Source organism: Trachypithecus francoisi, unplaced genomic scaffold (genome assembly GCF_009764315.1).
Source record: "Trachypithecus francoisi isolate TF-2019V2 unplaced genomic scaffold, Tfra_2.0 Lachesis_group13, whole genome shotgun sequence".
Classification (NCBI taxonomy): Eukaryota; Metazoa; Chordata; class Mammalia; order Primates; family Cercopithecidae; genus Trachypithecus; species Trachypithecus francoisi.
Window position 1 is genome coordinate 9,531,125 of NW_022681458.1, and position 13,646 is coordinate 9,544,770.

General features: G+C 51.8%; 1 protein-coding gene across 1 annotated transcript in view; it reads right to left on the reverse strand.

Annotated features, from left to right (window-relative positions):
• Window positions 1-3,678: 3,678 nt before the first annotated feature.
• ARMC9 (armadillo repeat containing 9) overlaps window positions 3,679-13,646 on the reverse strand; it is a 188,546-nt gene continuing 178,578 nt past the window's right edge. Inside the window, exons 24-25 of the mRNA XM_033229873.1 lie at window positions 8,082-8,254; window positions 3,679-6,692 (exon numbers count right to left, since the gene is read on the reverse strand). Coding sequence (XP_033085764.1) covers window positions 6,670-6,692; window positions 8,082-8,254 — 196 coding nt within the window. The 3' untranslated portion in view covers window positions 3,679-6,669. The remainder of the gene's footprint in view (window positions 6,693-8,081; window positions 8,255-13,646) is intronic.

The window sequence follows — 13,646 nt, forward strand, 5'->3', positions numbered from 1 at the left end:
AGGACAGCCTGGGCAACGTAGCAAGACTGTCTCAAAAAAAAAAAAAAAAAAAAAAGACTGGCCTTTGGCTGGGAATGGCAGTGGTAATGGCCTCCTGACTCCAGGCCCCAGCCCTTCAGCCCCACTCTTCTTGATTTTGGCTGAGGTACTTTATCCAACCTCTACCCCACCTTCCCTCAGTAAACCCGGGGTCCCTGGCCCTGCCCCTGAGGGCCTATAAGCCATTGGGACCCTCTGCCTGACTTTTCCCTTGAAGACAGTTCTGCCTGAGTTGAGGCCTGGCTTGGCATAACTTGGAAACTTGCCGGTCAGAGGGCGGCACCCTGTACTCCCCTCCCCTTCAGCCTGGTCAGTGCGCCTCACTCCAGGCTATTTAAAACCCAGGCCACACTTATCACGTATCCAGTGAACTCTTCACTCCCAGGATCTGGTGACTCATCACTGAAGACTGGTGACAAAGAGCAGCTCCACCTGTGCACACTTGGGGCGGGCATGTTTCCAGAGGCCCAGAGGGACAGTGACAGTGTTAGCAGCAACGCTGTGCCAAGCAGGAAGGTGTCCAAGCGACACCCAGGGCAACTGGAAGAAGCCCTCGCTGATCACAGAAACGGGGAGAGGCTCTGGGCCAGATGCTGGAAGGGGAGCTGACGCAAGTACTCTGGGCCAGTGTGAGACCTGAGGACCTGTAGAAAGAGACGTGGGCAGAGACAACCGCTGCCTCTCCATCACGCATGACACACCCTTGGCTTTGCCATTTCAGGGACACACACTGCCTTGCTTCCTCTAGCTCTCCCTGACATAGTTCCTGGTCCACCCAGCATCCTGCTTCCGCGGCTGCACCGTCTTGCACTTCTTCTGCCAGTGGTGTGCTGGTAAACATTTAACAACCGGCCCTTGGAGGTGGGGGCTAAAGCTCTGGTTTGTGGTGCCTGCCAATTTCTGTGGTGTAAATACCTCCACCATGGCCAGTTTCAAGCTACCAAAATGATGTCACTGAATACAGAGTTGGGAAGAGATGTCTAGCAGCCTTCGTTAATTCTGTCATATTTCCACCATACAGATGCAGTAGATGTGAATAACCTCCAGGACAGAGGACAGTGGGTGCAGGAAAATCCTTAGGAAAAGATGTTTTGATTATTTATTCCCTTTGTTTTTTTTTTTTTTTTTGAGGCAGAGTCTCGCTCTGTCGCCCGGGCTGGAGTGCAGTGGCCGGATCTCAGCTCACTGCAAGCTCTGCCTCCCGGGTTTACGCCATTCTCCTGCCTCAGCCTCCCGAGTAGCTGGGACTACAGGCGCCCGCCACCTCGCCCGGCTAGTTTTTTTTGTATTTTTTAGTAGAGACGGGGTTTCACCATGTTAGCCAGGACGGTCTCGATCTCCTGACCTCGTGATCCGCACGTCTCGGCCTCCCAAAGTGCTGGGATTACAGGCTTGAGCCACCGTGCCCGGCCTCCCTTTGTTTTTAATAGAATTTATTTTACTGTAAGTTTATATAACTTAAGTTTGGTAATGGCTATGTTTAAAAGCAGCTTATAGAATTCCCCCAAACTGGGCCGGGCATGGTGGCTCATGCCTGTAATCCCAGCACTTTGGGAGGCTGAGGTGAGCGGATCATGAAGTCAGGAGTTTGAGACCAGCCTGACCAACATGGTGAAACCTTGTCTCTACTAAAAATACAAAAATTAGCCAGGCATGATGGCATATGCCTGTAATCCCAGCTTGGGAGGCTGAGGCAGGAGAATCACTTGAACCTGGGAGGTGGAGGTTGCAGTGAGCCGAGATCGTGCCATTGCACTCCAGCCTGGGCAACAGAGCGAGACTCCGTCTCAAAAACAAAACAAAACAAAAACAGCAACAACAACAACAAAAAGAATTCCCCCCAAACGTAGTAATCAGCTCCGTGAGCTGTCCCAAACTGGCCACACAGCACTGCCTCCTGCCCAGGGGCCAGAGGACGGCCTGGTGGACTCCTTGCTCCCCAGCACCCCTCAGGATCACAGCTTTGAGGCTGTTGCTCCAGCCTCCCTTCTTAGAGCTCATGCCATCCACTTTCCTGCCTTCTCCGGGTCTCCCCTCTGACCTCAATGCCTTTGGCAACCAGCTCACTGCCTTGACAGGCACTGGTGCAGGCTGACCTCTGGCCAGTGCTCTAAGGAAACTGCTCTCAAGCTGGCCTCAGCCTGTTATCTTCTTCCCCATCTCCTCTAGAGCCTGACCATGGCAACCGCCCTCCATCCCCTGCTTTCCTCCCTGGGTTCCAGAGCTTGCATCATTGGTCCTCCTCCTGCACCCCCAGTCCTCCTCCCTGCATCCCTAGTCCTCCTCCCTGCATCCCTAGTCCTCCTCCTCCTCCTTCCCTGAAACTCCTGCACCTGCCCTCTTCTTTCTCACCCCCTGGTTCTATCCCGTTTCCTATTTCTCTAGTCCCCCTTCTGAGATCCCATCGACCCGCAGGCGTCAGTAGACAACTTAAGGAGATGACTCTGGATAGGGCTCTGTAGGCCTGACTTTTTGTTAATTTTGCAACCATTTCCTAGAAATGGTTGATGCGTCAACGTGGGGCTGGTGCTCCGGCCTGGACTGTGGCCATCCAAAAAGGCCAGATTCTCCCTAGAAGATGGATGGCAACTTGAAAGCCAGTGGGACTGTGTCTCCCCATCCTGACACACTGCAGCCCCAAAGAATATATTTGTTCAATTGAATCTAAATGGACAGGGTATACTACAATGGAAAAACAGCCCTAAAGGTTCAGTTCTGCAAAGTTCTGAAAGTATCTATGTGGTAGATTGCAGCAGTATTGCCCCTGGTTCATTCAGGGTCCCTGTATCCACGTTCTTGCACACAGACTTGCGCCTTGGCCATGTGATCTGCTTTGGACAATGAGAGAACAGCGAACATGGATATGAGGCTTGGGCTTGATTTCTCTTACTGCCATGGGAGCCCCGAGGCCACCATGTGAACAAGCCTAAGCTGGAGGAGAACTAAGGGCTCAGCCAACAGCCCACTACCAGACATGAGTGAAGCCCCTGACTGCCCTCTGACCACAAGACACAGTTGAGTTCAGCCAAGCCCAGCAGAAGAATTGCCTGTCTGTGCCCAGCCCCCATCATTGATCCACATCATTATAAAGCTAATATATTTGTTGGTTTAAGCCACTAAGTTTCAGAGGTAGTTTGTTATATGCAAAAGCTAACCTAATCACTTCTTAGAACAGCATACCCCAAATAGTATCTAGAGAGATAAAGATAGGCAAACAGGCACACCACCAGCCACAGGCTGTGCTATCAGGCACTGTGGGAGGGTCAGAGGGATCCCCCAGATTCTAGGCCAGGATTAGGAAGAGGGGGTGAGGTATTCACCTTGCATACAAAATTTAAAAGGATACCCCAAAACTCAGTACAAAGACAAATGATGTAATACTTCAATGCAATATTTAAAAAAAAATCAAATTGGTATCTCTGGTCCATGTCCCAGCTGCCTATTTTGTAAATACAGTTTTATTAAAACTGGGGCTGGGATTAGGGTTAGACAAGCCAGGTGGGGTCGTCCAAGTACAGGGCCAGACTTGTTTTTATTTAAAAGTTTGATATTTTATCACGGCTTTTTTTTTTTTTTTTTTTTGCATGAACTTTATTTGTTCATCTGGGTTTTTTATTTTTATTTTATTATTTTTTTTTTAGCTCTTTTGATTTGGGTCAAATCTTTCCTCACCTATTGACTAATCTCTGGGAGCTAACTGGATCTCAAACCTCCACCTGCCTATTAAAGTCCCCACCACAGGTCCTAATTTAAGCTCCTGCCAGACCGTTCCACCTTGCTGTTAATGCAGAAATGAGATCAAGTCCCACTCAGAAGAAACCAGAAGATATGAGGTAACCAGAGGGGTGGCTCAGCCTCCGGGGCAGAGGAACCATAATCCACCTGGGGCCTTACTATTTTCTAGAAGGTCCAAATATCCCTCTCTGTGGCTTCCCTTGGTAGTTTTCATGGGCAAATCTTAGGCGCCATCTGCTCGGATCTCCATCTGGAGATCTGACCTTTACGCAGGTTTATTTGTGTTTTCGATTTTTTCCCCTTAGACTTTGGTCATACCCATCCTCAGCAAGCTCATTGGAGCCAGTAGATAGTTGGAATATTTGTGAATAAGTTGTTGGTATTTTACAAAGTATATTTCTAGCTGTCAGCGTTGGAATGCAGAGGCGTGCGCCCAGGAGTGGACTCTCCCAGGGTGTGGTGCAGAGGCCTGGGTGATATTTTCAGCACTTTCCCAGAAGAACCACCCATATCTCACCTGGTAATCTCAAATTTTTTTTTTTTTTTTTGACGGAGTCTCTGTCTGTCGCCCAGGCTGGAGTGCAGGGGCGTGATCTCGGCTCACTGCAACCTCCGTCTCCCAGGTTCAAGTGATTCTTGTGCCTCAGCCTCCTCGAGTAGCTGGGATTACAGGTGCACACTACCACATCCAGCTAATTTTTTGTATTTTAGTAGAGACCGGGTTTCGCCATGTTGGCCAGGCTGGTCTTGAACTCCTGGAGGCCTCAAGTGATCTGCCTGCCTTGGCCTCCCAAAGTGCTGGGATTACAGGTGTGAGCCACTGCGCCCAGCCTAATCTCAGTGTATTCTGACCCTAAGTTGGATAATACTCCCCACTTCTCTAAAAGACTATCTTTTCTCCTCAAACCATCAGACAACTCCAGATCAGACGTTAGCTCTTTGGTAGGCTCGAGGGAAAAGTAGTTGTTGACTTCATACGAGGTAGACACTGACCTGACCCCGATGATTCTCCCATCCCCTGGATTTCTGCTGCTCCCACACCAAGGGCGGGAAAGGCTGTGCCAGCCAGTGGCATCTGAGGAATCCGGAGGGGAGTGGACTTCTTGTGGGGAGCGAGAGAGATTTTTCCATTTCACTCCTTTGCTGTTCATCTGCAACCACTCTACACCTTTTCAAAGTCTCACCACGGAGGAGCAGCATTTGGGAACCCTGTACTTTTCCTCTGTCTGCACCACTGACACCAGGGGTGAGCTGTATGTTTGCTCCCGAAGCCTCCAGGTCAAGTAAGGAGTTCAGAGAGGGCCTGGTGGCTGACAGGTCAGGACGGCAACCTTCTTCCCTGAGCAGAGTGGCCTCACACATTTCCAGAGAACCAAGAGGTGGCTACCAGGCCAGTCACACGACAGTATCTAATGTGCCCAGCCTGGAGCCACTACCAAGAACTCACAAGATTAACCAGGGTCCTGGCCCTGGATGAGCTTCTGGCCATCTCTTGGGTAACCTGGCCTCCTGTTTGCCTCCTCTGCCTGTGCTCCTGAGGCGTCAGGGGGCTGTGGAAAAATCCAGCGCTTAGCCTTTATTTACAACCACTGGGACCACAGAGATGTCCCCATTGAAGGGTCTGGTGGGCAGATCAGGTGCCTGGGGGAGGGCACATGACTTCTATCTGCTTTCCGTTTCCCTTCTCACACACACACACACCACACACACACACACACACACACACACAGCATTAAATACTGATGGGTTTTATTTGATTTTAGAGCTTGGGTAACATCCAGGACACCTGTGACTTGCTGGTCCTGAAGGCAAACATCCTTCCTCTGTCCTAAGTCTGGACTCTGACGACAGCCCTGGTGAGGGGCGCACAGGCCTGCCCCGCGGGACGGGTCACTTTGCGGGTAGAGCTGTTTGTGTCTATGGTCCCAGTGCAGGGAGGGAGGCAGAAGGCGCTCCCTGGTCACATTGGTGACCTTTTTAAGGCCTTCAAAAAACGTGTGCAGAAGCACAGAGCTTTGAAGAGGGTGGAGCACACCATATTCTTTCTCAGATTTTTTTTTGGGGGACGGAGTCTTGCTCTGTTGCCCAGGCTGGAGTGCAGTGACAAGATCTAGGCTCACTGCAAGCTCCGCCTCCCGGGTTCACGCCATTCTCCTGCCTCAGCCTTCCGAGTAGCTGTGACTACAGGCGCCTGCCACCATGCCCCGCTCATTTTTTTGTATTTTTTTAGTAGAGACGGGTTTTCACCGTGTTAGCCAGGATGGTCTCGATCTCCTGACCTCGTGATCTGCGCACCTTGGCCTTCCAAAGTGATGGAATTATAGGCGTGAGCCACTGCGCCCGGCCTTCTTTCTCAGATTGTAACAGAGGAAGAAAACACCAACTTTGCTGCTGAGACACAGGCTTGAGAAAAAAATGAGCTTCACCCTAAGTTCCTTCTGGGTCCTGGTAGTTGGTCTGAGTGAGGAGAGCTGGATTCAGCAGCCTTGGAAAGGCCCTGCTCCTGGCTGGCCTCACATTGTCACCCCGTTGGGGCCTGGAGGGCCAGGGCTGGAAATCCAGCACCTGCTGTTTCTGGGGCCAGAAGATCTCCCGGGGGCAAAAGCCACCCCCTCTCCTGTGTGTGTGAAGGGTGAGCAGGAAATCCCCCTCTCCAGGACGCAGTTCCAGGCTCTCCCCAGCCCTCCTTGGTGGCTCTGCCCCAGGAGAAAGTGACCCGGCCGGTGGGGCTGCGATGGCCTTGGTCTGGTGCTGCCTGGAGAGCCGGCCTCCCCTCAGCTCCCAGAGTCTTGTGGACAACTGTCCCTTTACATCTATCACTGGCAGCTGCTACCAGCTGAGAGCGGGAAGCTGGCTGGTCCTCCGGCAATGTGATGGGGACACCTGGGGACATCCTTACTTCCTGTGAGACTGGCTGCCTGGAGAGAAAGCCAGAGCAAGATGCCAGCGTTGTGCGGTCTCCGCACAGAATCCCCTCTGTCCCGCTCAGTCCCTCTTTCAGCCGGCTTAGAAGTGAGGGAAACTTCCCTCCCCCAGGTCGCCTGTTCTGTGGCCGGGGCTCGACTGGCAGGCCAGTTCTCTCCTCAGAGGAAGCAGGCCGTTCGGTGCGGGTGGCTCAGCCAGCTTTGCTGGCAACAGCTCACATGTTCGTTGAGCCCACAGGACACACAACGCCCATGGCTAGCTGAGCCGTCCACACAGCCACCGTGCTATGCTGCTAGATGTGGGGCCAGGCCAGCCACTAGCTGCTGGTGTCACTGTCGCTATGAACTGGGGATCCCTGCCCCAGTGGCACCTTCCTCCTGGCTGAGCCGACCCTGGATTTGCTGCATTTCCTCTGCCCCTGACCTGGGCTGCGGCTGGCTCGGCTGGGATTTTGGGCGTGTTTCCCAGTGGGAGGCGGGAGGGGTCCCAACCTGATTCCCCAGTCATGGCCATTACCCCCACTTCCAACCCAGCATGTCCCCAGCTGACCAGAGCGCCCAGGGCCCGGCCAGGAAGGTAGTGGGGTGGGGCGGGCTGGGGGTGGCCACAGAAATGCGCATATCCTGAGCGGGACTCCTTTCATCCTGCCTGACCTTCTTTTGTTCTGTCCTTTTGTGTCCCCTGTGTTTTGGTAAAGCCCTCTAGAAAGGCTCAGCTCAGCTGGGGCATGGAGATGGAGGGGCTAGCAACTGGCAGAGGCTGGAAGGGGACAGAGAAAGACAAAGAAGTTGTCCTTACAGTGAGCCTCAGGTGAGAGGGTGAGAGGGAGGCCCCAAGGAGAGAGTGGGGGCCCTTGGGCCCATCCCATTTGCAGGCCCTCTGACAGCCCCTCCATCCAGCCTGCAAGCAGACACCCGCTTCTGTTTGACCTGGGGGTGGCCTGACGGGCTGGGCCAGGCAGGGACACAGCGGCTGTACCAGGGGCTGGACCACCTTCCACCAGGGCAGGTCTGAGTTTCAGGGCTAACCCCAGGGCAGTAGGGCCAGCTCAGGGCCAAATCTATAAGCTCCACAGAGGGTAGGGGGAAGGGGCTTCTCTCTCAGTGACCTGCCTGGAGGTCTCACTCCTCAGCTTGAGTTTGAGTCACTGAGGCCAAAGGGAATTTAATAGGAAGGAAGATTCATGCAGAACCTGTCCCTGGAGGAAAAAGGAAGCCACCTGCTGGGTCCTGTTTGTGTTTGGAAGGGAAGCAGGCCTTCTCCCCTTCTGGCCTGGCCTGGCACACACAGGAGCACAGGGCCAAACACAGCAGCAAAATGCCCTTCCCTCCGGGTTGGCGGGTAGCCAGCCTCCCATGCCAGCGGGACCCAGGCTGACTTACTCGGCAGGCCCCTTGTAGAGGTCGCTGTGGAGCCGGGGCGGCTGGCATGCTGGGGGCCACACGAAGAGAACAGAGGGGCCAGAATTGACACCTTTGCCTTGGGTAGGTTCCAGTCCAGCATCTCTGGAGTGCCGGGGGCCCAGGGCTTGCAGGTGAAGGCTGATGCACATTCCCTAGAACAAAACGTGCAACCTGGAGTCCCAGCTACTACAGCGTTATAAACTATAGGAGGGGCCGGGTGTGGTGGCTCCCGCCTGTAATCCCAGCACCCTGGGAGGCCAAGGCGGATGAATCACCTGAGGTCAGGAGTTCGAGACCAGCGTGGCCAACATGGTGAAACCCCATCACTACTAAAAATACAAAAATTAGCTGGGCGGGGTGGCGGGTGCCTGTAATTCCAGCTACTCAGGAGGCTGAGGCAGGAGAACCCCTTGAACCTGGGAGGATGTTGCAGTGAGCCAAGACTGCACCATTGCACTCCAGTCTGGGCGACAAGAGTGAAATTCCGTCTCAAAAAAAAAAAAAGAAAAGAAAAGAAAAGAAAAAAGAAACTGGCCGAGGACGGTGGCTCACGCCTGTAATCTAACACTTTGGGAGGCTGAGGCAGGTGGATCACCCGAGGTCAGGAGTTCGAGACCAGCCTGACCAATATGATGAGACCCCCCCCGTCTCTACTAAAAATACAAAAATCACCCAGGCATGGTGGCAGACACCTGTAGTCCCAGCTAGTCAGGAGGCTGAGACAGGAGAATTGCTTAAGCCTGGGAGGCAGAGGTTGCAGTGAGCCAAGATCATGCCACTGCACTCCAGCCTGGGTGACAGAGCAAAACTCCGTTTCAAAATAAATAAATAAATAAATGAATAAATAAATAAACAAATAAGAAATCACAGGAAGAAGGAGACAATGGGCATAGGGTGGGGAAATGCAGGCACCAATGGGAAAGAAGCTTGAGGTCCTGTGCCATGGAGCTTGGGGTCCGGCCCCACTGCTCTCCATAAGGTGACTGCATGGGGGTTCCCTGACACCTTGGGAGCCTCAGTTTCCCTGCCTGTAAAATGTCTAAGGAAGAGCTGTGAGAATTCAGTGAGGTCACATCCTGGGCCCAGTTGTTAGGGCCCCTTAGATGGAGGTATGGTCTGGGGAGTAGGACTTGGGAGGAGACTGTGGGATTCTTTTGGTTTGATTTGTTTCTATATGCCTTTTTTTACATTCATAATATACCACTTTAATAATGAGAAAAATAGGCCAGGCGCAGTGGCTCACGCCTGCAATCCCAGCACTTTGGGAGGCCAAGGCGGGCAGATCACGAGGTCAGGAGATCGAGACCAGCCTGGCCAGCATGGTAAAACCCTGTCTCTACTAAAAATACAAAAAATTAGCCAAGCATGGTGGTGCGCACCTGTAATCCCAGCTATTCAGGAGGCTGAGGCAGGAGAATCACTGGGAGGTGGAGGTTGCAGGGAGCCAAGACTGTGCCACTGCACTACAGTCTGGGTGACAGAGTGAGACTCTGCCTCAAAAAAAAAAAAAAAAAAAAAAATATATATACACACACACACACACCACACACACACACACACACACATATAAAATAATTTTAAAAAAATACTTACATCTGAAAAGTCTCCAAATCCAAATTGGAAAACAGTGGTATACAAACTGCTCATACTTTTTAGGTAAGAAGTCTTCAAACTAGGTTTAATAGTAGGGATTTAGCCCTATTATTATTATTATTATTTTTTTAATTGCAACATAGCTGGGTGTGGTGGCTCATGCCTGTAATCCTGGCACTTTGGGAAGCTGAGACAGGTAGATCGCTTGAGCTCAGGGGTTCGAGACTAGACTGGGCAACATGGCGAAATCCCATCTCTACAAAAAAAATACAAAAATTAGCTGGGCATGGTGGCACGTGCCTGTAGTCCCAGCTACTTGGGAGGCTGAGGCAGGAAGATCACTTATGCCTGGGAGGTCAAGGCTGCAGCGAGCCTTGTTCACACCATGGCCCTCCAACCTGGGCAACAAAGTGTGACCCTGTCTCAAAAATTAAAATTTTTGTATCACTCATAACACTACTCCCCTAAATATTTTCCACATTCTACCTTTTGCCTATGTGACATTATTGCTTACTTGTAGGTACAGTAACAGGCTCCCGTTACCACTCTGCTTTTATGAGTCTCACCCCACCCTCTCCACACGTCCACGCGGACTGTTGTTAGCATTTACAAGAGTTTGGTATTATTTCTTCTGATTTATACACTTGGATTTAATAAATGGATGTTCTGCTTTTCTTTCATTCATTTTTTTTTTTTTTTTTTTGAGATGGAGTCTTGCTCTGTCGCCCAGGCTGGAGTGCAGTGGCCAGATCTCGGCTCACTGCAAGCTCTGCCTCCCGGGTTTACGTCATTCTCCTGCCTCAGCCTCCCAAGTAGCTGGGACTACAGGCACCGCCACCTCGCCCAGCTAGTTTTTTTTTTTTTTTTTTTGTATTTTTTAGTAGAAACGGGGTTTCACCGTGTTAGCCAGGATGGTCTCGATCTCCTGACCTCGTGATCCACCTGCCTCGGCCTCCCAAAGTGCTGGGATTACAGGCTTGAGCCACCGGGCCCGGCCTCTTTCATGCATTGATAGAGCTCATGTGTGTTGAATTCTGCTAGGGGCCGGATCAGAGATCAGGATGCATTTCCTGATGGGATGAGTTCACAGATACACGGGGCTATCTGACCAGGGAACTGGGTTGTAAAATCATTACACGAAAGCTTTGCTGATGTTTTTACACGTACAAAGGAGCTTTGTACATGGTCTAGTGAGGTGGCTTCTTTCTTTTTTAAACTGATACATAATTGTACATATTTATGGGGTACAGTGTGATATTTTGATGCAGGTATAATGTGTGTAACCATCAAATGAGGTGTTTTAATATTATTTGGTTCAAATTTTTATGTTTTACTATTCATATTTTGACATTATTATTATAATAGTTAACTTATTTTATCTTTTTTTTTTTTTGAAATGGAGTTTTGCTTTTGTTGCTCAGGCTGGAGTGCAATGGTGCGATCTCGGCTCACTGTAACCTCTGCCTCCTGGGTTCAAGTTCTCGTGACTCAGCCTCCCGAGTAGCTGGGATTACAGGCATGCACCAGCACGCCCGGCTAATTTTTGTCTTTTTAGAAGAGACGGGGTTTCACAATGTTGGCCAGGCTGGTCTCAAACTCCTGACCTCAGGGGATCTACCCACCTCTGCTTCCCAAAGTGCTGGGATTACAGGTATGAGCCACCACGCCCGGCCAGTTAACTTATTTTAAATTGTAGTAAAATATCCACAATATTTACCATCTTTAGCATTTTTAAGTGTAGCCCTGCCATATTTTAAGAAGGAACAACAGAAAACCTAGTAAAAATGACTCACATGGATGCGGTACTATTCCCGGCAGTGGTAAGGGCAGGGGTTAGTGCTGGGTTAGCCCCAGGACCATCACATGGTCTTGGGGGCAGGGCAGCCAGCACCAGCTAGCCTGGGAGGCAGCCCTCAAAGGCAGCCAGGGCCCCCCAGGGTTGGAGGAGCTGGCTGTGCAAGTCCAGGAGGGATAACTGGCTTCCATATGGTGCCTTAAAGCCAATGGGCAGCAAGGTCAAGTTGCAGGGTCAGGGTCAGCTGAGGCGAGTCAACAAGAAGCCCAGGGAGAGAAAGCCTGGGCAGCAGGGCCCAGGACTATGTGACCTCCCACCCCAAGGATAACCGGAAGAGGACGCCATCTTTTTGGAGAGCAATTTGGCACTGGGTATCAAAGTCCTTATGTGATAGTCATTACAAATAATTTTTTAAAATTTGTTTTACTTTTTTGTTTTGAGACGTAGTCTCGCTCTGTTACCCAGGCTGGAGTGCAGTGGCGCGATCTTGGCTCACTGCAACCTCCACCTCCCTGGTTCAAGCGATTCTCCTGCCTCAGCCTCCCCAGTAGCTGGGACTACAGGCGCATGCCACCACACCCGGCTAATTTTTGTATTTTTAGTAGAGACGGGTTTTCACCATGCTGGCCAGGATGGTCTTGATCTCCTGACCTCGTGATCCACCCACCTCGGCCTCCCGAAAGTGCTGGGATTACAGGCATGAGCCACTGCGGCTGGCCCAATTTTTAAAATTGTATTATTTTTTAGAGGTGGGGTTTTGCTCATGTTGCCCAGGCTGGCCTTACACTCCTGGCCTCAAGAGATCTACCCACCTCGGCCTCCCGAAAGTGCTGGGATTACAGGCATGAGCCACTGCGGCTGGCCCAATTTTTAAAATTGTATTTTTTTTTAGAGGTGGGGTTTCGCTCATGTCGCCCAGGCTGGCCTTACACTCCTGGCCTCAAGAGATCCTCCCACCTTGGCCTCCCACAGTGCCAGGATTACAGGCATGAGCCACCATGCCTGGCCCATAATGGTTATTTTTATGGGCCAGGCATGGTGGCCCAATTGGCTGGGCCATGGTGCCCAGATATTCGGTCAAATATTATTCTAGATGTTTGTGTGAAGTTCTGTTTTGGACAAGATGAACGTTTAAATCAGTGGGCTCTGAGTGAGGCAGATCACCCTCCATAACATGAGTGCCCCATCCAGTCAGCTGAAGGCCATAACAGAAAAAGACTGGCATTCCCTAAGCAAGAAGGGGTTCTGCCAGCTGATGGCCTTTGGACCTGAACTGCAACTCTCCCCTGACTCTCCCATCAGATTTTGCACTTGCCAAGCCTCTCCAATCACATGAGTCAGTTCCCTAAAATCAGCCTGTTTCCCCGGAGAGTCCTAACTAATCCACCTTAAGCCTGCCCCCCTCCCCCTGGGACATGACTGTGAGGGGTGGGAATGAGCCTCCTCAGACTGGGGCTCCCACTGCCTGGCCCCTCCCACTGGCACTGGAGAAAATAGCCCTCGTGGCCAGGCGTGGTGGCTCACGCCTGTAATCCCAGCACTTTGGGAAGCCGAGGCGGGTGGATCACCTGAGGTGAGGAGTTCAAGACCACCCTGGCCAACATAGTGAAACCCCGTCTCTACTAAAAATACAAAAATTAGCTGGGGGTGGTGGCACATGCCTGTGATCCCAGCTACTCAGGAGGCTGAGGCAGGAGAATCATCTGAACCCAGGTGGTGGAGGTTGCAGTGAGCTGAGATCACACCATTGCACTCCAGCCTGGCCAACAGGGCGAGACTACGTTTCAAAAAAAAGAAAGTGGCCCTCAGCAGAGCATCAGGGAGCTGTCCCTTCGCCTGGCAGAGCCCACCCCGTGAGGCAGTCTGACCACCTTGGGGGCTGCTGCAGGCGGTGCCTGTGTGGACCTAGGAGGCTAGGCCCTGTCATTGGACGCTCCAGCCGCTCTGGGAAGGATGCAGTGGGAGGTGGGGTGTACGGCTGTTGGTAAGTGTCAGCTGAGCCTCCAGTGGCCTCAGGGCCCGCCATCCCCCCAGCACGGTGAGCTCAGCAGCCTGGAGGCAGCCAGGAGCCAGGGCCAGGAAATGGTGCTGGTCTGGCCCGAGATGAGGCCAGATTAGGGCAGAGCAGAGAAACCACGTGGAAAGGAAGTCCAGGA